The 22,589-nt window shown below is 32.4% G+C and overlaps 2 protein-coding genes across 2 annotated transcripts; both read right to left on the bottom strand.

The window, feature by feature from the left end:
* Nucleotides 1-596: 596 nt before the first annotated feature.
* Nucleotides 597-1,651, bottom strand: LOC112500052 (transcription repressor MYB6-like). The gene is made up of 3 exons (XM_025103310.1): nucleotides 1,519-1,651; nucleotides 1,237-1,366; nucleotides 597-1,131 (listed from the first exon to the last, which is right to left on the bottom strand). Exons 1-3 carry the CDS (start codon nucleotides 1,649-1,651, stop codon nucleotides 597-599), a joined length of 798 nt encoding a protein of 265 aa, XP_024959078.1.
* A 5,580-nt stretch (nucleotides 1,652-7,231) lies between these two features.
* LOC112500051 (transcription repressor MYB6-like) lies at nucleotides 7,232-8,216 on the bottom strand. The gene is made up of 3 exons (XM_025103308.1): nucleotides 8,084-8,216; nucleotides 7,873-8,002; nucleotides 7,232-7,766 (listed from the first exon to the last, which is right to left on the bottom strand). Exons 1-3 carry the CDS (start codon nucleotides 8,214-8,216, stop codon nucleotides 7,232-7,234), a joined length of 798 nt encoding a protein of 265 aa, XP_024959076.1.
* Between the last annotated feature and the right edge of the window lie 14,373 nt (nucleotides 8,217-22,589).

The raw sequence follows: 22,589 nt of genomic DNA, 5'->3' as shown, positions 1-22,589 counted from the left end.
GGCATAGTCGTGAAAATTTATTTTCTTTCTATCTCTTTCCTTCATTTCTTTTCACAATTTAGTACTTTTCCTTCCAAAACTCGAGAACACAACGTTAAAAAAAAGGTGTTGAGATGTTATTTTTGGTAAACCACAGGGACTGAGAATGAAACTTACCTTTTAAATTTGTTGGAAATATGATTTGAAAAGCATGGGCAGGGATTCTGATGGATTGTCTAGGGTTTCTATTTTCAATTTAAATTTGTACACAACATGCCAAAATCTTTGAATTCAAGACTTAAAGAAAATGAACAATTCTCTATTTATATTAAAAATGCGTACATATGCTTGTGCTTTGGAATCACATGCCCTCTACTTCAATTCTAGAAGATAATATCAAAACACATTATTATAGATACATAGATACTACATACACATATATGTATATATAAATTTATATAAGAAAAACTTCAAATATTTTAAAAACCCATGAACCATCTATGTCTAAAAACTTTAAATGTTTTAGGAATCCAAGAACCACCTATTTTAATATAGATGGTTCCTTGATTCCTAAAACTGTTATTTAATTATACAAGCTAGCAAAATGAATTAGTAATTCATAATAAAGATAACCATTCTCCCTCAATTTCAGGAATTGAAGCAAAATCCAGAATTTCCTTGGATAAAGAATGTGTTGCATCCATTGTAGAAGGACCTGAGACCATATCATCTCCTTTCACCATTTGATCGTTTGTGAAATTCATATTAAATAGATCTGATAACAAACACCCCTCCTCCATTGCCATATCTATATCATCAAGATTGAAACATGTTGGATTGTCATTATCTTCATGATAGATCAGTGATGATTGATCAGTAGATTTAGCATTAGCAGGATCTTCTATCTCATCCACGTTGGTTGTTGCAGGTGGTGGGTGTAGGCTGAATTGTGTCTTGGGGCATCTCAAGCCTTTGGGTCTAACCACTTTTATATGAGTTAGGTCGGTCTCATTCACACATTCCTTGTCTTTCCTATTGTTAATATAAGAATCATTATGAAGCTCACACACTTTTTTGGCTAGAGTGCTATTCCAGTAGTTCTTGATTTCATTGTCGGTTCGCCCTGGGAGCCTCTTAGCAATAAGCGACCATCTACACGTATGTATATATGTACAAAAAAAAAGTAGTAGTAGAAGTCAAAATGGGTATATTACAAGCAGATGAGAAGCCTCTCATAGTAGTTAGAACATGATGCACCTGTTACCCAAGAGTTTATGAAGCCTAATGATGAGATCTTCTTCTTCACAAGAAATGTTTCCCCTCTTGACATCTGGTTTCAAGTAATTCAACCATCGCAACCTGCAACTCTTTCCACACCTCTGTAAACCTGCATGGATTCTCATGTTCATCAACATATATGAAAGTTTATTTGAATGGAAACAAACACACATACACACACACATATACACACACACACACACACACACATATATATATATATATATATATATATATACACATACATAGATGTATATATACCTGCTTTGATGGGAAGCTGCCTCCATTTGCCTTCACCATGAAGCTTAATATAGTCACTGAGGATCCTGTCTTCTGAGGCTGTCCATGCCCCTTTATTCAACCATATCTTTGAACAACATGGGCTTTTCCCCATCTTCCTTGATAACCAACAACAATTTCACTAGCTACTTAATTAGTTATAAGTTTTCATGACGAAAAGAAGATGAAAAGATGAGTTTTGAACATGGCTACCATACATACATATAACACATACATATATATAAGGATGATGAGATGGTCAACATAATAGCTTCTAAAGAGGGGTTCCCGTCCCCTTCCTTGTCCCTCATGTATTTAATACATCATGCACTACATGAATGGATGAGAGTTTTTTCTACCATGGAAAAATCAAGTGTCGAAGCAAGTGAACTAAGTAGGAAACTTTTACCCGATAAAGAGATGATGGCCTCCCTTTACCAACGATCTTACTGTGCCTTTTTGGCAACCAAAAATATTTCCCGATAAGTAAAGTTAGTAATTCTTAATCAGTAAGTGAAGGTGGTGATTCTTATCATAAAACCCGCATATACATAGGGGCTGAATCATTTGAAAACTCCAAAATTTGTGAGATCCGTGAGAACTTCTACCTTTGGGTTTTGTTTCACATGATATTTTTTCCATCTAGATATAGTGCTTAATCTATTGATTAACATATATTTGTTTCACAATGTGTTTGTTTCATATGTATTCGGTTAACAATATGAAACTTTTTATGATTATTTTTTATTTCACAAACACGTAAAAGATGTTCACATCGTGAACCAGGTACATGTAAAACGAATATATGTTAATCAATATTCTAAATCATGGTCTTAGATGGAAAAAATCATATGAAATAACACATGATGCACAAGTTCTCAAGGTTATCACAATTTCATGGGTTCTTAAAAAAAGGCTCCCTTATATATATATATATATATATATATATATATATATATATATATATATTTGGAGTTTTGGTTCTTTTGTGGTTTTAGTATTTAAGATTGGGAAAATGTCGTTCAATTGCGATTTAATTCTATAAGTAAGTTGTTGGTGGTTCAAGATCAAAATCTAGCGAATTTATGATCGTTGAGAGGTCCGAGCGACTTCCTGGGTGGCCTAAGCCATGGAAAAAGTCACGCAAGCCACTGGAATGGTGGCAGTGGAAGTGCAGCTCAAGGAGAAGCATACAGAAGGCTCAACGGCTTGTAAGGTGCTTAAACTGTAAGACCTAAAATAGGAGACAATTTAAACCTGTAGAAATAAAGCAGACTAAAGTTGGATCAAATATAATCACCCAACAAAGGGGAAATAATAAAAGAGTTGTAGACGGTAAACAACAACCTACTAGTGTAAATTAATTCTAGATCTAGATTATAAACGGGCATCACTATAATCCTCAAAAAAATAAATGTAACATTAATAATTCTACAAATGACTTCCAAAAAATAGTATCCCAAAAATGCCTCCACCAGTATGCAAACGGTCCACTCAAGCCTTAGGAGCCCCATCGCTAGAGATCATGATATATACATACATATATATATATATTATTTAAGAAAAAGTGTTTGGCTTAACACCTAGTGAGAGCAAACTGTTATTGAAAAAAAACTATAGAACATTAAAAGGGACAATATAGCTTTAATCAAGTCACTTTGGATTATTAGATCATATTTACTCTTGGAAGGGTGTAAAACATCGTAAGATGACGAGGGAGAACCATTTACCATTGGTTGTGATGGAACACAAGAACAAAATCATAAAACTGGTTTTGATTGGATAAAAGATAAAAGAAAATCGATAAAAAGACGAAAATGACTCTCATTTAATGGAATGTTTTCTGTGTTAATCGGGTTAATCGGTCATAATGTTTGGGGTTCTTTTTAATTAAGGGTGGGAAGTTGTGGGGTTAAATGTGATTATGTGCTTAAAATGTTTTTAAAACCCCACCGCCTTATATTTTTTATGCATGTTAATATGAGATATTTTGATATATCTCATTGGGATGATGATTATGAAAAAAAAAAAAGGAAGAGAGCTCCTGTGTGTGTTCTTAAGCCGAGAAAGAAATATGAACCTAAGAAGGAAAGCTAGTAGAAATCGATTATGTGATTATTTTATTTGTTAAATTGCTGCTATTACCTTCATTTGTTTGTAATCATAAGGTGAGTTTTATTTACAAAACATCATTTTCTTGTTTTCTTGGCGAAGAAACCATAAGGTTTCAATTTTGAGTATTTGATGATTATATGCATAATTTTTTGAATTTTGATATGATATTATCATTTGTTTGTAACAAATGTGGCATAATCAGTAGCTGAATATATTAGAATAAGGGTAGAATAATCAAATTCTGGAAAAATGATGATTTTTTGATCATGGGTTATTGTTATCGCATCTTTCGGACGAGAGAATTTGAGGTTCTCGCATCTTTGGGAATTGGGATGAGAGGAGTTAGGTTCTCGCATCTTTAGGACGAGAGGAGTTGGATTGTCTCATATTTGGAACGAGAGGAGTTGGGTTGTCTCATCTGTATTGGTGTGAATAATTGATATTTGTTTGCATGAGATGTTGGAAAGATGTGTTATCTTTTGTATTTGAATATTTGTTATGTATACAGGTTTTGTAGCTTTTGTATACATTTGAGACCGAATGTGTAAATTTATATTTCTTGATATATGAAAATATATGTTTATATACAAATGTAATTATGGGTGTGACATTTTCACCGTCGTTAGAGGAAGAGACCAATTCAAGAAATTCTAGCAAACTGTAATGGTCATCTTGTAATTTCAAAACTAAAAACTACAGGAAAACAAATGTTATTTTTGACAAATCATAAAGACCAAATTTATAGTTTACCCTAAAAACAAACCAAGAAGGACCGGCCCAAATATCTGTAAATATATGGGCTTAAACTATTGGGCTTTGGGCCCAATAACTAGGCCTTCAGTATATGGTCAGTTGGTGGATAGTGCGACATCGGGCTGGTGTTAATTGGCCCAATAGTCCTGGTTACGTAAATGTTGTATTGTGTCTTCTGAACTTGTAATAAAACCGTGCAAGTATTAAATTAACATTTTCAACCACGATTTTGTTTATCTACTTTTCATGAAAATTAAAGAATTGCTCTTGGACTTTAGAAAATTATGTTTTAGTCCCTTCAATTGTAAGTTTTTACATTTTATAACCCTCTATTTTGACTTAAAATCACTATGGGACCCCTCTAATTAAGTTTGTAAGAACATATTTTAACGAGTTTTGGTTAAAAACTTACGGTTTTAACTTCACTTTGAGAAATATAATGCATTTTAGTCCCGCCTGAATAGAGAAAATCAAGAGGGATAAAAAATAACAGTTTTAAACAATTTGCATTTCTTGGAAGCAAGTGGATTTGGTTAAACCAACGTACCACTGAATTTATAACTAAAAATGGATTGTTCTAATTTTTCTAAACTATTCCACTAATAGTTGAAAACACAGACTCGACTTGCTTATAACTTGACCAGGAAAATGAACTCTTTAAAAAGACCAACCGTTAAGGTGTTTGGTTGCTCATGACGTGACTGGACGTACGCATATATGCATTTTTTGTCTCCAAATTTTTTATTGTTATTTTCCTTATAATTTGTAACTTATTTTCGTTTTCGTCTGTAAGACCAACTCGGTTAATTTAGGGACATTTTGGTCTTTTTTAGTATTTTGTTTAATTTTTATTAAACGTAAAAAGCTATTATTTTATATTATATATCAATACTAAATTTATTTGAGTAAATTATGTTTTTTTCTTGTGGTTTTTTAACCATTGCGAATTTCGCCCATGTGGTTATGAAATTGAGGTTTTCGACCAATGATGCATGAAGGTGTAAGGCCTAATGCATTATTTGACATGTCTTCTTTGAGAATGTAAGAGCTTTCATGGATGGGTGATGAAGAAAAAGCTTAATTCATATGTAAATTTGTTGATTGGATTGCTTGACATGTATGCAAAATGTGTATTTGTCCCTTACGTATTTCGTGTGTTCAGCAGAACGTCAAACAAGTCGTTGGAATGCACTTTAATAACTTACACAATCTTCTTTTTCATGAATTTAATATTCTTAGCAAGTTGCTAAAATGTTATTTGCAAAATGCTGACGCAACACTTTAGCAAATTGGACAAGTGTTGCAAAATCTTCTTTTTTATGAACTTAATATTCACAGCAAGTTGTTAAAGTGTTACTTGCAAAATGCTTACGTATAACAAATTGGGTAAGTAGCACTTTAACAACTAACATTTTAGCAAGTTATTTAAATGACATTTCCATGTTAGCATTTCGAAAGCGGCACTTTAACACCTTGCGGATTGTCGTTTTATAAATATTATATTAATAAAAGTGAAATTTGCAAATTGCTAAAATGTTACTTACGAAATCTTAACTATTTCGATCAATTATGTAGAGAAGCGACTATAAAGTAAATTAAAAGGGGGGTCAAAACAACCATTTTATACAATTTTCATTTCTTAAAAACAAGTGGATTTGGTCAAACCAACGTACCGTTGCATTTTTTATTATTAAAAGTGGACTGTTGTAACTAAAAGTCCGTGTTGACTTGTTGTTTGAAACTTGACCAAGAAAAGGAACTCCCTAAAAAAGACTAAACGTTACCATCGTGTTTGGTTGCTCATGACATGACCTATCTATGCATTTTATGTCTCCAATTTTTTATTGTTATTTTCGTTCTTATAACTTGCAATGTATTTTCATTTCCGTCCCTATGACCAACTCTGTTATTATAGGGGCATTTTAGTCTTTTTACTACTTTTATTTAATTTTTGTTATTTCAAAAATCCAAAAACAAAATGAGCTATTTTTAAGAACCACAAAAAAAAAACGTAGTTTACTCATTTTTATTTGAATAAATTACGTTCTTGGTCCCTATGGTTTACAAGGAATAAAACCTCAAAGTCCTGTTTTTTGAACTAATTACGGGTTACAATCTTGTAGCATGTATTTTATAACGCATTTGGTCCCTTGTTGTTTACGTTGTGTTCTCGAATTTTTTTAAAGAGGGCATGAAATAAATAAAGGTATATTTGTAAGAATATCATCTTTTATTTCTTTTCTTTCACGTTCAAAAAATTTATTTTCTTTCAATCTCTTTCCTTCATTCCTTTTCTTTAATTTTTTCCCTTCCAAAATTCGACGTTAAAGAAAAGGAGTTGAGATGTAATTTTTGTAAAACCACAAGGACTGAGAATGAAATTTTCTGTTTTAATTTGTTGGAAATATGATTTAAAAAGCATGGGCAGGGATTCTGATGGATTGTCTAGGGTTTCTATTTTCAATTTAAATTTGTACACAACATGCCAAAATCTTTGAATTCAAGACTTAAAGAAATTGAATAATTCTCCATTTATATTAAAAATGCGTACATATGCTTGTGCTATGGAATCACATGCCCTCTACTTCAATTCTAGAAGATAATATCAAAACACATTATTATAGATACATAGATACAACATACACATATTGTGTATGTATAAATTTATATAAGAAAAACTTCAAATATTTTAAAAACCCATGAACCATTTATGTCTAAAGACTTTAAATGTTTTAGTAATCCAAAAACCACCTATTTTAGTATAGGTGGTTCCTGGGTTCCTAAAACGGTTATTTAATTATACAAGCTAGCTAAATGAATTAGTTACTCACAATAAAGATAGCCATTCTCCCTCAATTTCAGGAATTGAAGCAAAATCCAGAATTTCCTTGGATGAAACATGTGTTGCATCCATTGTAGAAGGACCTGAGACCATATAATCTCTTTTCACCATTTGATCGTTTGTGAAATCTATATTAAATAGATCTGATAACAAACACCCCTCCCCCATCGCCACATCTATATCATGAAGATTGAAACATGATGGATTGTCATTATCTTCATGATAGATCAATGACAATTGATCAATAGATTTAGGGTTAGCAGGATCTTCTATCTCATCAACGTTGGTTGTTGTGGGTGGTGGGTGTGGGCTGAAATATGTCCTAGAGCATCTCACGGCTTTGGGTCTAACCACTTTTGTATGAGTTAGGTCGGTCTCATTCACACATTCCTTGTCTTTCCTATTGTTAACATAAGAATCGTTATGAAGCTCACACACTTTTTTGGCTAGAGTGCTGTTCCAGTAGTTCTTGATTTCGTTGTCGGTTCGCCCTGGGAGCCTCTTAGCAATAAGCGACCATCTACACGTATGTATATATGTACAAAACAAAAAGTAGAAATAGAGGTCAAAATGGGTTTATTGCAAGAAGATGAGAAGCCTCTCATAGTAGTTAAAACATGATGCACCTGTTACCCAAGAGTTTATGAAGTCTAATGATGAGATCTTCTTCCTCACAAGAAATGTTTCCCCTCTTGATATCTGGTTTTAAGTAATTCAACCATCGCAGCCTGCAACTCTTTCCACACCTCTGTAAACCTGGATGGATTCTTATCTTCATCAACAAATATCAAAGTTTATGTGAGCATAAACACACACACATAGATAGTGTATATATACCTGCTTTGATGGGAAGCTGCCTCCATTTGCCTTCACCATGAAGCTTAATGTAGTCACTGAGGATCCTGTCTTCTGAGGCTGTCCATGCCCCTTTATTTAACCCTATCTTTGAACAACATGGGCTTTTCCCCATCTTCCTAGCTAACCAACAACAATTTCACTAGCTACTTAATTAGTCACAGGTTTTCATGATGAAAAGAGGAGTTTTAGAAGATGAAAAGATGAATTTTGAACATGGCTACCATACATACATAACACACATACACTCACACATATATAAGGATGATGAGATGGTCAGCATAATAGCTTCTAAAGAGGGGTTCCTGTCCCCTTCCTTGTCCCTCATGTATTTATTACATCATACACTACATGAATGGATGAGATTTCTTTTCTATCATCGAAAATCAAGTGTCCAAGCAAATCAATTGAGTAGGAAACTTTTACCCGATAAATAGATGTTGGTCTCCCTTTACCAACAATCTTACTGTGCCTTTTTGGCAATTGAAAATATTACCCGATAAGTAAAGTTAGTGATTCTTACTCGGTAAGTGAGGATGATGATACTTACCCGGTTTATAACACCCACATATATATAGGGGCTGAATCATTTGAGAACTTCAAAATTTGTGAGATTCGTAACTTCTACCTTAAGGTTTTGTTTCACATGATATTTTTTTGGTCTAGATATAGTGTTTATTGTATTGATTAACATATATTTGTTTCACAATGTGTTTGTTTCATATGTATTCTGTTTACAATGTGAAACTTTTTACGTGTATTTTTATTTCACAAACATGTAAAAAATGTTCACATCCTGAACCAAGTACATGTAAAACAAATATATGTTAATCAGTATTCTAAATCCTAGTCTTAGATGAAAAAAAATCTTATGAAAGAACATATGGATGCATAAGTTTTCAAAGTTATCACAATTTCATGGGTTCTTAAAAGAAGGCTCCCCTCTATATGTATGTGTATATATATATATATATATATATATATATATATATATATATAGGTTGGTTATTATACAACCCTTGACATTTGTACAACCAATACAACTCAATCTCAACCGTCCATTTCATTTGATGAATATGTGATTTCATAGAAGTTTTGATTGTTTCCTAATATAAAGTATTAATCATAATTAATGAACTCTATTCATATTCCATAAATATTCAAATCATAATAAGTGAACTCCCATCATTTCTATAAAAATCTCAATTAATTGGGTTGCAAAAGTTGTATAAATACACAAGGTTGTAAAAGAAATATATCCTATATATGTATGTATATATATGTATATATATATGTATATATATGTATATATTTATGTATATATATGTATGTATATATAATTGAAGTTTTGGGGGCTTTTTGTGGTTTTAATATTTAAGATTGGGAAAATGTCATTCAGTTGCGATTTAATTCTATAAGTAAGTTGTTGGTGGTTCAGGTTCAAAATCTAGCAAGTTTACGATCGTCGAGAGGTCCCGGCGACTTCCTGGTTGGCCTAAGCCATGGAAAAAGTCACCTAAGCCACTGGAATGGTGGCACTAGAAGTGCAACTCAAGGAGGAGCAAACAGAAGGCACAACGGCTTACAAGGCGCTTAAACTGTAACACCCCTAAAACAAGAGACAATTTAAAGCTGTATAAATAAAGTTGACTAAAGTTGGACCAAATATAATCAACCAATAAAGGGGAAATGGTAAGAGGGTTGTAGACGGTACCCGACAACCTACTAATGGAAATCAATTCTAGATTTAGATCATAAACGGGTATCACTATAATCCTTAAAAGAATAAATGTAACATCAGTAATCATACAAATGACTTCCAAAAGATAGTATCCCAAAAATACCTCCACCAGTATGCAAATGCTCCACTCAAGCCTTAGTAGCTCCACTGCTAGAGATCCTAATATACATGTCATTTAAGAAAAAGTGTTAGGCTTAAAACCTAGTGAGAACAAACAGTTATAGGAAAAAGCTATAGAACATTAAAACGCAAACACATAGCTTTAATCAAGTCACTTTGGATTATTAGATCATATTTACTCTTGGAAGGGTGTAAAACATCGTAACATGACGGGGAAGACGCAATTTACCATTGGTTGTGATGGAATACATAAGTAAGCCACGATTTAATATTATATAAGCATCGCTCATGGATAATAAAACATGGACATCAACCTTATCCGGGTCTCTACCTTGGGATCTCCCGAATCCATGATTACAACTAGGAAATCTCATGTCATACATATTCAATAAAACCGAATTTTATGCCTTCGGATCCATTGCATTATATATATATATATATGTATGTATGTATATATATATATATGTATGTATGTATATATATACATACATACATATATATATATATACATACATACATACATATATATATATATATACATATATATGAGGTTTTCTTGGCAAACCATCTATTTCATACAAACTTTACAAACTAATCATATCCATCCATTTTTTTTGATGAAAGGTCAAGATTGAAATAAACTAAATATGAAAAGTAAAAAAAAGAAAAAAAAAAGAATTCATATTGGAGACACGAAAGGGCAAAATGGAGAAAAACATTTTTTATAAACATGTTTCATTACAGCTGTTATACATATGAAGCTGATGCGATCATATATGACCCTGTTTCATGGAACAATTTGAGTCTGTTTTATTGGAAATTACCTTGTTTCATTGAAAAATTTGAGCTTGTTTCATTGGAAATTATTCTACATTTTTTAAAATGTAGCGATTTTTTTCAAAAAATTTAATGGATACCTCAATTAAATCTTTGCTAATATTGTACTAATCAATATATCATCCATATTTATGTAAATATTATATCGTTACCAAACTAATCTATTAATATTAAATAATTACCAAACATAACTATTGTAAATTCAAGTGACCATAATATCCTTATAAATTAAAAAAAGGAAAACAAGTGGATTTATGTGATTGATTGTAATTAGTTTGTAAGGTTTGTGCAAATTGGGACGATTTACATTTGATCGCTCCTCTATTTATAAGAGCGATTAAATGCAAACCACCTATATTTGTACAAACCATGCAAACCACCCTCATCCGTCGATTTCATTGTTTAATCTTATGAAATTGTTTCATATAATACTTTTTTTTATGAAGTTGTTTCATATATTGTTATGAAATTTTAATGAAAATATTTCTTGTATTTATCTAAAATTAATATAAAGAAGATGATAATATCCATGATTAACACTATCCACAATAAAGATGATTAATCAATCTCTTATAATTACAAAAAAAAAAAAAAATGAACAATTATGATTGGTTAAATGAGGTTTGTACGGTTTATACAAATAACGTGATTTGCAAAGTAAACCTCCTCCTCCTCCTCTCTCTCTCTCTATATATATATATACACACACACACACACACATACATACATACATACATACACATACACACACACATACATACACACACATACATACATACATACATACATACATACATACATACATACATACATACATACATACATACATACATACATACATACATACATACATACATACATACACACACATATATCTTAGACATATCAAACCTTAAAAATCATATAAACATTTGTTTACAAATAACCATCAAGTTAATAAAATTCCCATTTTATCAACAAATCCAAACATATGAACTTTATAAGTTTAAGTTCCAAAATTCGAGAAGACATTGAAATAATCATCCTCTATGTATCAAAAACACATTCCCACACTTGTTTTATCAAACGGTACAAAATCCCCAAAACTCCCAATTTTGACCTAGTTAGTCCAAAATCACCCATATATTTAATAGATGAACCCACAATAGTAGGTTTTGAACAAAACTTAGAAACGAAGTGAAATGATGAGAAAAAGGAGATCTTAAAGCTTTAGCCACTTCTAGCCTTGAATCCTTGCTCCTTGTTGACTTTAAATGCTCCAACAACTAGCAAAAGGAGGTTCAATGAACCCTAGGTCCGAAATAAATGAAGATGGAGTAGTAAACAGGGTTTGGTGAGGTGTAAATGAACTTAATCTAGCACATTTAATACGCAGATGGACGTCCACAACCCTGACATGCGACCCTAGGGTCACGGATCAAGAATCGCCTTGTCCAAGGCCCCCCACTTACGGTACGCCAGATGCGACTGTGGCTCAAGACGTAAGGGTTGCATGTTGTGAAGGTCGCATGTGCTAGAATCCCAAACTTACGGTACATAATACAACCGTGGTTGTGCAATGCTAGGGTCGCAAATCACAAGGGTCGCACATGCCTAACAAGCCTGATACCTCACATACTTAGAAAACAAAACATGGCTTAACTTGAAAGTGTTCCTTAACAACACCAAAAATGGATGTATGAACCAAAATTAAAGTGTAACATTAAATCAAGATTTTATCATAATCTGTTAGTTACATTACAGATCTCCGAGTGTTACATGAACCCGCGAGAAAAAGTCACCCATGCAGGCTATATCTGTGCACCATTTGTTGGGGATTTTAGTGTCATCAATCATTTTGGTGTAATTGTGATTTACTTGAGATCGATTGAAGTGATAAGGAAAACAAATTATACTAGGAGATGCAGAGTGCATACTTATAAATGTTGTCCTTATCACTTTATATCACCGAAAGGTAGTGGTCAAGGGGGTCGCACCTTCTTGCGGGGTCCTAGGGTAGTGTAATGAAAAATCTAGCACTCTTGATTAGAGTTCTAATTTTAGGAAACATTGAATAGTCATACATAGTAATTTCATGTTTAGGAATGATCTGAACTAATTTTAGGAGGTTGGAAACCTCTGAAATTTCTCTCGAACTTAGTGGAATTTTACCAAGTACAGACCCAAGGTAGTGTAAAGAAAAATCTAGCACTCTTGATTAGAGTTCTGAGTTGTCGCTGAAAATTCTAAGTCTGGACTAGAGTTAGACCAATCAGAGTTCTAAACTATGGAACCAATGTTCTGGTCCATATAATTAGATTTCTGATTCGAAAAACTTGACTAAGTCTTATTATAGTACAACCAGAGTTCGGTCAATAGAACCAGAGTTCTAGGCCATGGAACCAGAGCTATGGATGTCATCTTTGATTCTTATATAACTACTACCAAACCTTATCCTTTGTTATAACTACTATACAATAATATTTTAACCGTTTAACCGCCCGTAACATCCATCCCTCATATAACTACATAAAATGTGATTTGGTGAACGTATATATGGATTTGTGCCTTAATTTGTGTATGAAGTTCCTATATTATCCCAGTACAAATTTCGTGTAAACCCGAGGCATAATCGGGCGAAATATAGTATTTGGAAAGTGTCTTTCCAATACACAATCTAAGAATTTATCCATGTATTCTGTACCCAGATTCCCCAACACCTTATGCATGTGTCTGGTGGCTAGTAGGTTAGGCCAACACCATCCCTCATTTCCTTAGGATGGTTTTTCTCATTTTTGCTCCATTTCTCTTATCTTTCTTCATTTACTCCAAAATGTCCTTACCCTATCCATTTATTTTGAATTGTGAACTGCTAGGGCCGAAATCAGGAGATCTTCAAGTATTTATGAGCATTTAAGTAATAGTACAAGTTGGTGGTCACGCTTTAGGACTTTGTCTTCATATTTTAAAGATTTGATTAGTTTTATCTAAAAACCTAGCATGTGAGTTCTTCCCTCTTTAATAAATTTGTGATTGCTTACGTTTGTCATCTTGGAACCTTGTGAAGCTTCATCCATGAAAATGTAATTTAACCTACCATTGTTGATTATGGATGTTGTTTGACCTAAAATGAAAAAAAATGAAACTTTGAAGGTTTTAATATATAGACCTAACTACACCTTGAAGTTAAAGCAAGAGTTCTTTGCTATGTTGATGCCATAATATCATTTACAAGCTATTTGACACACTCACCTTATATAGCATATTTGTGTAAAGAAAGTGGAGCACACCTTGGTGATCTAGATTAAATCATACACGTATTAAGAATCTCTATGTAAAGTGTAAGATCCCACATTGGATGAGAAGGGGAACAAATGTTACCATATAAGGTAGTTGATACCTCCTCTATCAGACACATTTTAAGACCATGAGTCCAAGTGTAGATAAAACAGACAATATCTGGTATGGTTAGCCTGAAATGTTACAGTATGTATCAGAGTTGAGAACCGAACTGGTGTACCAGCGACGACATTGGACTCTCAAGGGGTTGGATTGTAAGATCCCACATCGGTTGGGGAGGTGAACTAAGGTTGCCTTATAAGGGAATAGACACCTCCTCTATCAGACACATTTTAAAACTGTGATTCCAAGTATAAGGACAAAACGAACAATATTTGGTATGGTTGCCCTGAGATGTTATATGAAGTCTATGTTTATAAATATTCAAGATTGGTATAATTGGAATAGAATCCTTATGCATGAGGATTATAGGTTTTGTAAAGTCAAAAAGGTTATGTTGTCTCCTAGTTTGATTTGGTAGTAAGTAGACACTAAAGGTCCAATAGGATTCTTGAAGTGGCACTTGGCTAGAGAATGAATGGGCTCTAAGGTTTGATGAGTCCTTGAGGTGGAACTTTTTTGTGTAGACATTGAAGGTATAAGGGGGATTGAGGTGACACTATGGAAGGTTGTGCACTAAAGTCAATGAACCTAAGGTGTAACCCAATAACATCAACATATGGCCATACTTTTGTATACCCACCATGTTGATGGAAGAGGGTCTTCCCCCATCGTCGAAAGACGTCGTTTGCATAAAATGTCCAGGTTTGGAACGACTTGATATGATGTATTGTGTCGCAAACTAATGTTGTTACGTGTAACATCAGTTGCTCTACCTTTTTTACTTATATTTTTCAAGTTGAACAATTTGAACTCACTAAACGTTAAGCCAAACAGTTATCTTGTTGGCATGAATACCAAGTCCTACTAGTGGCAGATCTAAGACCATTTGAGGAGTTTGGGTGGTGCTATTTAGGAACATCACAGGTATAGTCATTTTGGGGAGCATTTTTGTGTTGAAGGTGGATTTTTGGAGTTTTAGTAAAAGACGATTGTAATCTAGTTCAAATAAGGATTAGATTAATAGGTTTTTATCTATATTTCCATTATTTATGTTGTACTTAATCAACAGTTGTCCCTTCATGGGTTTAAATCCTGCTTTTGTTATGGAGATTTATAGTTTTTTAAAAGCCTGAATTTGTTACCGTTTTAAGGGTGTTACAAGTTGGTAAGAACTCTACTTTAAGTGTGTTGGGTTACGAGATCTCAAGCACAACAAAAAATAAAATCATAATACGAACCTGAATGAATCAAATGTATCAAAATTATACCTCACAGTTAAAGAGACTTTGAATCACAACAACAAACAAGACTTGATGCCTTCATGGTATCCATTGGAACAATCTGAATCCTTTGTCTTCTCGTGATGCTAGCCATAGCTTCAAAACTTAGAAAGAAAATGGAGCATATGTTTTAGGTGATTTCTAGAGAAAATTGCATGACTACATTCTCCCATAAAATGTCATAGATATTTATGGTTATGGAAATATGGCTAAGACCACCACCATCTCTACACCTTACTTGAGTGTAAGAGTGACCATACACCATCACTCTTCTTTTTTAACATTATACCTAGTCAACCAATTTATGTTCAACATAAATAATATCTGATTTTTATTTAATCAGATTAAATCAATACAAATTAGATATAATAATCAAACATTTTAATTATTGAAACTCCTTATTGATATATGTTCAAAGCGTGTGACCAATAGGTTCTCGACATGTTGATAATAAAATATAAATATCGTATTTATAGTTGTAAATGATGAGCGGTATTTAGTAATACATCACCATCACCTAAATGACGGGAATGGCTGATACAACAAAATTATCGGTTTGTAGTCAATTCTAATTTAAATATTTAAAACCTAAATGGCCAAAGACACCTTCCAAGAGGAATGACAAACATTTTTCCATTGTCCTTTTAAAGCTGGGGGCTGAGCAAGTAAACTGTTGTATTTATGAGAAGAAGAGACCATTACAGACCTTGTTTAGGCTACATTTGGTACATGGACTAGAAACAATACAGAACAAAAAATCACTGGTCCAGGTTTGGTACGACATAAGACAAGGATTGGGTGGACCAAAAAAGTTTTTAATTTCACCTATGGATTTGAAAAACCTCACATACTAACTTGGGTTACATGTGTTGTTTTGGGTGTACTAGCTGCATCTTTTAGTATAACTCGTTATTATTACTTGGGACAAATTGGGAAAAAACTAAAATTACTAATCTACAGTCATTTGCTTAAACCTAGTACGGGATTTGGTTTAATAGACACCCCTGATGGCAACTTTCTGTCACCTCCACCTCCATCATAGCTACTCCTCCACCACTATTGACTACCACCACTACCGCTTACCACCACCTCTACCTCCACCTCCACCATTGTTGACCACCATCACCTCATTCTCCATCACTGTTGGTCACCACCATGACCAACAATTCCATCGTCGTATGCCACCAATCATTACCACATCCACGACCACCACCTCTACCACCACCATGCACCATCTTTACATGCTCCACAACCATCAACTTCCACTTCCACCTCCACCACCGCCAATATAGAAAACTTTTTTTAGTCTTGTCCTAGTCATATTAAGCACTAGATTGACAACTTGTCCAATCATGTCTTGTACTCCTATCTAGTCTTATTTTCTTTGTAAACCAAACACTATCTGATAGATTAAACCAATTGCTCACATACCACTTGTTGGTTCCAAATGAGATGGTAAACACACAACAAATATTGTAGAAGGGAGTGAAGTACAAATACACAATTTTTTTTTTAAATTTAATTCGTTATTGATTATAAGAATCACATAATGTTGCGGAACAAAAGAATATACATTGTGGTCTTGATGGCACGGAAACAACCCTAACAAACAATGATAAATGAGTAGTGATGCAAATATGCACCTATAAACACTATCATCTATTACAAGTAATATGGTAAGATACTGGTTATTGATCCATAGGGAAAGTAAGCGTTAGAATCCTTGGGAAGTCAAGAAAAAGTCAACTTCAGAGGGTGAATTTGAAGAAAATATCTTTGTGAGTGAGTTTCAATTAAATTAGACTAAATTGAAGAAAATATCTTTGTGAGTAAAGTTTAGTTAAGACTTGAAATAAATAATCTGGTGGATGGGTGCAACAACATATTTCAACCCAAGGTAATGCTGCAGTATTAGATCCAATAGCTTAAAAATTAATGATTAACATCCAACCATCAACTTAAGAGTACCCAGTCAAAGGTTTAGACAAGAACTACTCCACATATCATAGCTCAAGTTGCATAGGCTAGGAAATAACATCCATTTTAGGTATCTTGAAAAGATTACTTGCATGTCATTCAAGTGGTATGTGTATAATGGCTTAGATCCTTAAGTTCATCACACTTTTAGGGGATGTTTGTTTACCTCTTAATAATTCCATTAACAGGCAACTTTTGAATCGCTAAGAGGTGAATCTTGTTTGGCAAAAAAAAGTTTGTCTCTTAATGGTTCTAAAACCCTCTAAATGATTTTGTATCTTGAGCTTCTCTTAACCATTCAACACCCTAATTCCATTTTGCTATAGGGATGTTTGCCAGTTGCTAAATGGTTTAGTGCATAATAATTAAGTGGTTAGAATGATTAAGAGGCTCTCATGAAAGTGGGAGGAAACATTAGTACATAAACAATATCCACTACATTTAGTTGTAGGTCTCAACATTCCTTTACACCTATGCGAGCCGACTAATCCCAGGGGGACCACCTGCTTTTCAGATAGCCCGGAGTCACCGCATTTTAACCTCCGTGGCCACAAGGGAATTTTTATTCCTCTTTAAATTTGAACCTGAGATTTCCTGATACTTTTGACCTTTGGATCCAGGCTCAAACCAATCAGGCACCACTATTGTGGTTTATTATTACTTGTTTTGTTTTCATGGTGAAAGAAGAAATCATTAAATGAAAGTGATTGAAGGAAACAAGTAGATTCTAGCAAGCAACTTTGAAAAAAACGATCTACTAACCGAAATCAAAAGACGAGTTTTCACAACTTCGAATATATTCAATAAACTTTGTACCAAAGGCTTGAACACAAGAGATAAATTGTTTAGTAAATTGTACTGAAAGAAGCTAAGAAACTAGAAAGCATGAACTTCAAAAGTAACTAAACTTGGAACAATTAAACAACAACCAAAACATTCAAAGGTATCCAAGCATATCTAAAAATCACAGCCAAGGCTTCCTTTAAATACACAGGAAGGTGGCTTGCAAAAGAGAATAAAGGAGTTGTTAGCCGATAGATAATAGAAAAGTGTTTTGTCCACTTTGACTAAGTACAATTAATAGTACTACGTAGAGATCGGAAAGAACACCAACGGCGATATTCCGAAAGAGGCTATACTGACTGACAAAAAGTGGTTTGTTGCATTGCTGCAACACTTCTTTGATCCATCCGTAACATCTTTATCTTGCAAATTAGGGTCTAAAATACCACAAAACGGACCAAAAAGCATTAGATGGTCTATTAAGCCCACTTAACTATAAGTCCAACAAGATGTAAAATAATAAACATAAGACTCAATTAATAGGCTTTAAAATCAAAAACAAAGGAAAATAATGGGAAAAATGATGTCGTAGCAATGTAGATTGCAACACATATCAACAGGAAAACCTTACCTGAACAATCTACTTAAATGAAAAATTCTTTTCACATGGATCTCATAAGAACACTCACTTAGACTACTCTCGAAAGAATGAAGAACATACAATTTTCTTCTCGACCTGACGAGAATAACGATTTCCTTTTCGGAGTACACTGGGATGTTGACACATCACTGGACCATTGTCCTTTGACTATGGTGATCAGTAAAAGTAGGTAATGACATACTTTTCTGCTCACTCAAGGAATGTCCCTATCAAAAGAGCAAGGGTAATTAAGATGGCGAGCATATTCTTGATCAATAAGTCTTCAAAATCTATTTTTCTTGAGAAATATTGATTGAACATCTCAGCCAAAGATTCACTCACTAATCTTCATTCGAATAGAAAACTCGCTGAATCGTTTCAGTGTCCTTCTATCTTCACTGCGGCTTGTCTTCATTCGCCAAAGGCTTTAGGCTTGTGCCAGGGTGAATTAAGAAGTAAACGCTCAAACCACAAATTGGCATGAACCTATCACATAAAGAGACTGAAAAACGATTAAACAATCTCAACACCTGAGCTCAAATGTTCAGTGTCCTACAAATACAAAAGAACCTATTCTACTAAGCGTTCGGATCAAATATGTATCCTTGAATCGGTATCATCACCAAATCGACAACATGTAGTGTATGGGCGGGGTAAAGGTTTTTCTGTTACCTTATGCATTTAAATAACATGTCACAAAACTAGTAATTATCGATGTTATAAAACTCTTGTCCATGTCCACACCCTTCCATTAAGATAACGGGTAATGAAACAGGTAAGGGATAAATAGTGAAAAATATTTCATTTTGAATTTCAAAAAATATAGCTGAATATCAAACATATAAATTTATGAACATAATATTATTCTACAACTAATTTGTTCCATTAAACATTGTAATGTTATTCTTAATATAAAAATAATGTCATTTTTTAAACTACAACATGAAAATCCAAAAACAATTTATTTTTATTGTACTTAGTTTTATGTATTTTTTTTTCTCATTTAATCACTGTAGACTCTTTTGCTCGATAAATGAAACGAAAATTTAAAATGTCAGGTAAACGGGTAATCATTCTTTATCCCAGGGGCGTAGTTAGAATTTTAAGTTACAAGGGGCTAGAAGTTCTCAAATTTAGTTTGTCGACGAAGTTATTCAAACAAGATATTAATATGAGATATGCACTTAATGTTGGTTCTCTAAGTCTCGTGAGATTTTGACAGAAAATTTTGATTTTTGATGCGTGCAGATAAAAGAAACAAAATACCACGAATATTGTGACTTTTGTTTGTGAAATACTAGAAGAGGGATAAATATTTTATATTAGCCAAAAACATATTTTTTAATCATTAAGTGAGTAATTACTTACACTAATTTATTAATATATCTTAAATAAATGATAAGAATATTAATATCTATCTTATATATAGGTGAGAAATAGAATTCATAACTCGGGTGACATAAATAACATTATAAAAATATATGGTCTAATATGTTATTTTTAGGACTTTAATTTATACATTTATGATATTTATACATTGATATCAATATTAAATATCGCTTATTTTAGTTTTAATGTAATAATATATTTTTATAAAAGTTTAATAAATGATAATATACTATATTATAAAACATTTGATAAAAATCCTTAAAAACCATTTTTTATGCAATAAGTATTGTTTATTGATGCATATTACTTAAAAATCAAGATCACAAGTAAATTATGCGTAAGTACAATTGATTAAAGCTTCATGTTTGAATTTATATAACTAACTACAGATAAAAATAATCAAATAGAGGATAAACATTTTATTTTAAATATAAAAAATCTAAAATATAATTAGGATAATCATTGAAAGAAATTTTAAATTGTTAGTTTGATATTAATATCAATATATAATATCTTCATATTCATATTTTATTCAAAAAACAAAAAAATATCGTTTTCTCAAAACCACATAAAACTGTATTATAACATAGACTTAGATAAAAAAAATAAAACAAAACATTAAAATCGAGATGTATCTCGTTGATTGCGTGAGTACTCTTCTAGTAAACATAAATATTCAGATCTATATGAATATAAGTATTTTAAGAATTAAATTAATTAGAACTAGAAATTAAAAAAGTTGATATTTTTTATAAATAGAATTTTAAAATAAAAAGAATTGGATGTAAGAAAAGCAAAAGAAATGAATATAAAAAAGAAACAGACCGAAACCCTGTGATTTAAAAATCAAAAAGAATTTAATTAATGAAAACTAGAAATTAAAAAATTAGTTAATAATTAAAAAAATATTTAAAATTTTGAAATAAAAAGAAATGAATATGAAAATGTGATCTCAACCCTTTTTTCCACTTACAAACAACTATGCCAAACCAACCATCATTAGGGAAATAGTTTCGTGACTGTTTTATCGATACTTTTATCTAACGGATTAAAATATAACAAGCAACATATTTATCCTCACCCAACAGTTGATCTTTATTGTACAACACACATCGACTTAAATGTGTTAAAGACATATTGATGGAGTGACGGAGGTTGGGAGAAATAACATATTTGAAAAAGAAGGGAGCAACCAAACTTTCTATATCCATCATCATAATACCAAATTTGTAGCGACCAATTGCATATACGTATTGAATTTGCTAATTATAGATGAAGAAGATTGATTTGAAAAGCCAAATCGTTGTATATTTATTTTGTTATTAAATTGAAATGGTCTTGGAATAGATAGTCGTGAACGTTAGGGATGATGGATCAATATATAATGACATATGTAGTCGTAATGCCTTTTAATATATAAGTATAAAAAAGGGGGGAAGTTTAAGACAAATCCACCCTCAAAGAGTATGAGAATAACGCAACTCCATTCAACCTTTGGATCAAAAAAATAGATTACTCAGATTTGAATGTAATCGTGACGTTAGTTTTGCCTATCATTTATAATCATTTGATTAAAACTAATCGATGTTTTATGGGAGCACAAAAATGTTTCAAACCCATATGAACCAATCCTAACCATTCAATATAAGCCATGATTATTTTGTTTCGCATGTTTCGTTCTTTTGTGATGTGTCATATATGAATTAATGCACGAAAACTAGTTCACGGAGATTGTAACATTTTTGAGGATTTTATCTATAATTTTTTTAATCAAAATGTTTTTTATTTAGAAAAGGTGGATTTTAATTTTGTTTAAATTTTCTAATATTAATGAGGGAGTGATTCTTCGCGGATGTAACAACCTTCCACGTTTAATGTTGTAGAGCAAATCCCATTGAATAATGTTTCAAATTACCATGTGATTTATAAGTAGTTTTAGATTAATTTCCTTAATATTAAAAAAATGTTATTGGTTTTCACAATCATAGATCAAATTCAATTTAGTTTATATTGGTTCTCACATTCCTTACCCATGTGTTTCTTACATGATTTACCCTTTATATATATATATATATATATATATATATATATATATATATATATATATATATATATATATATATATATAGACTTGGGATCATGTGAGACTAATGGTTTTTCGTGAGACCCGTAAGACTAATTCTCAACCATTTGATTAGGTCTACAATCTGAAAATCTAAACATTCACAAAACACTACGAGACTTTTCAATAATCACAAAATTGCCACCGTCAATTTAGACCACTAGATCATTAACTTATAAAGTTGATCAATGAACATAAATTGATCTCACGGGTCTCAC

Source organism: Cynara cardunculus, assembly GCF_001531365.2.
Source record: "Cynara cardunculus var. scolymus isolate 2C chromosome LG 17, CcrdV1, whole genome shotgun sequence".
In the NCBI taxonomy this organism is placed as follows: domain Eukaryota; kingdom Viridiplantae; phylum Streptophyta; class Magnoliopsida; order Asterales; family Asteraceae; genus Cynara; species Cynara cardunculus.
The sequence above is the reverse complement of the archived record's forward strand: the minus strand, read 5'-3'. Positions and strand labels throughout refer to the sequence as shown.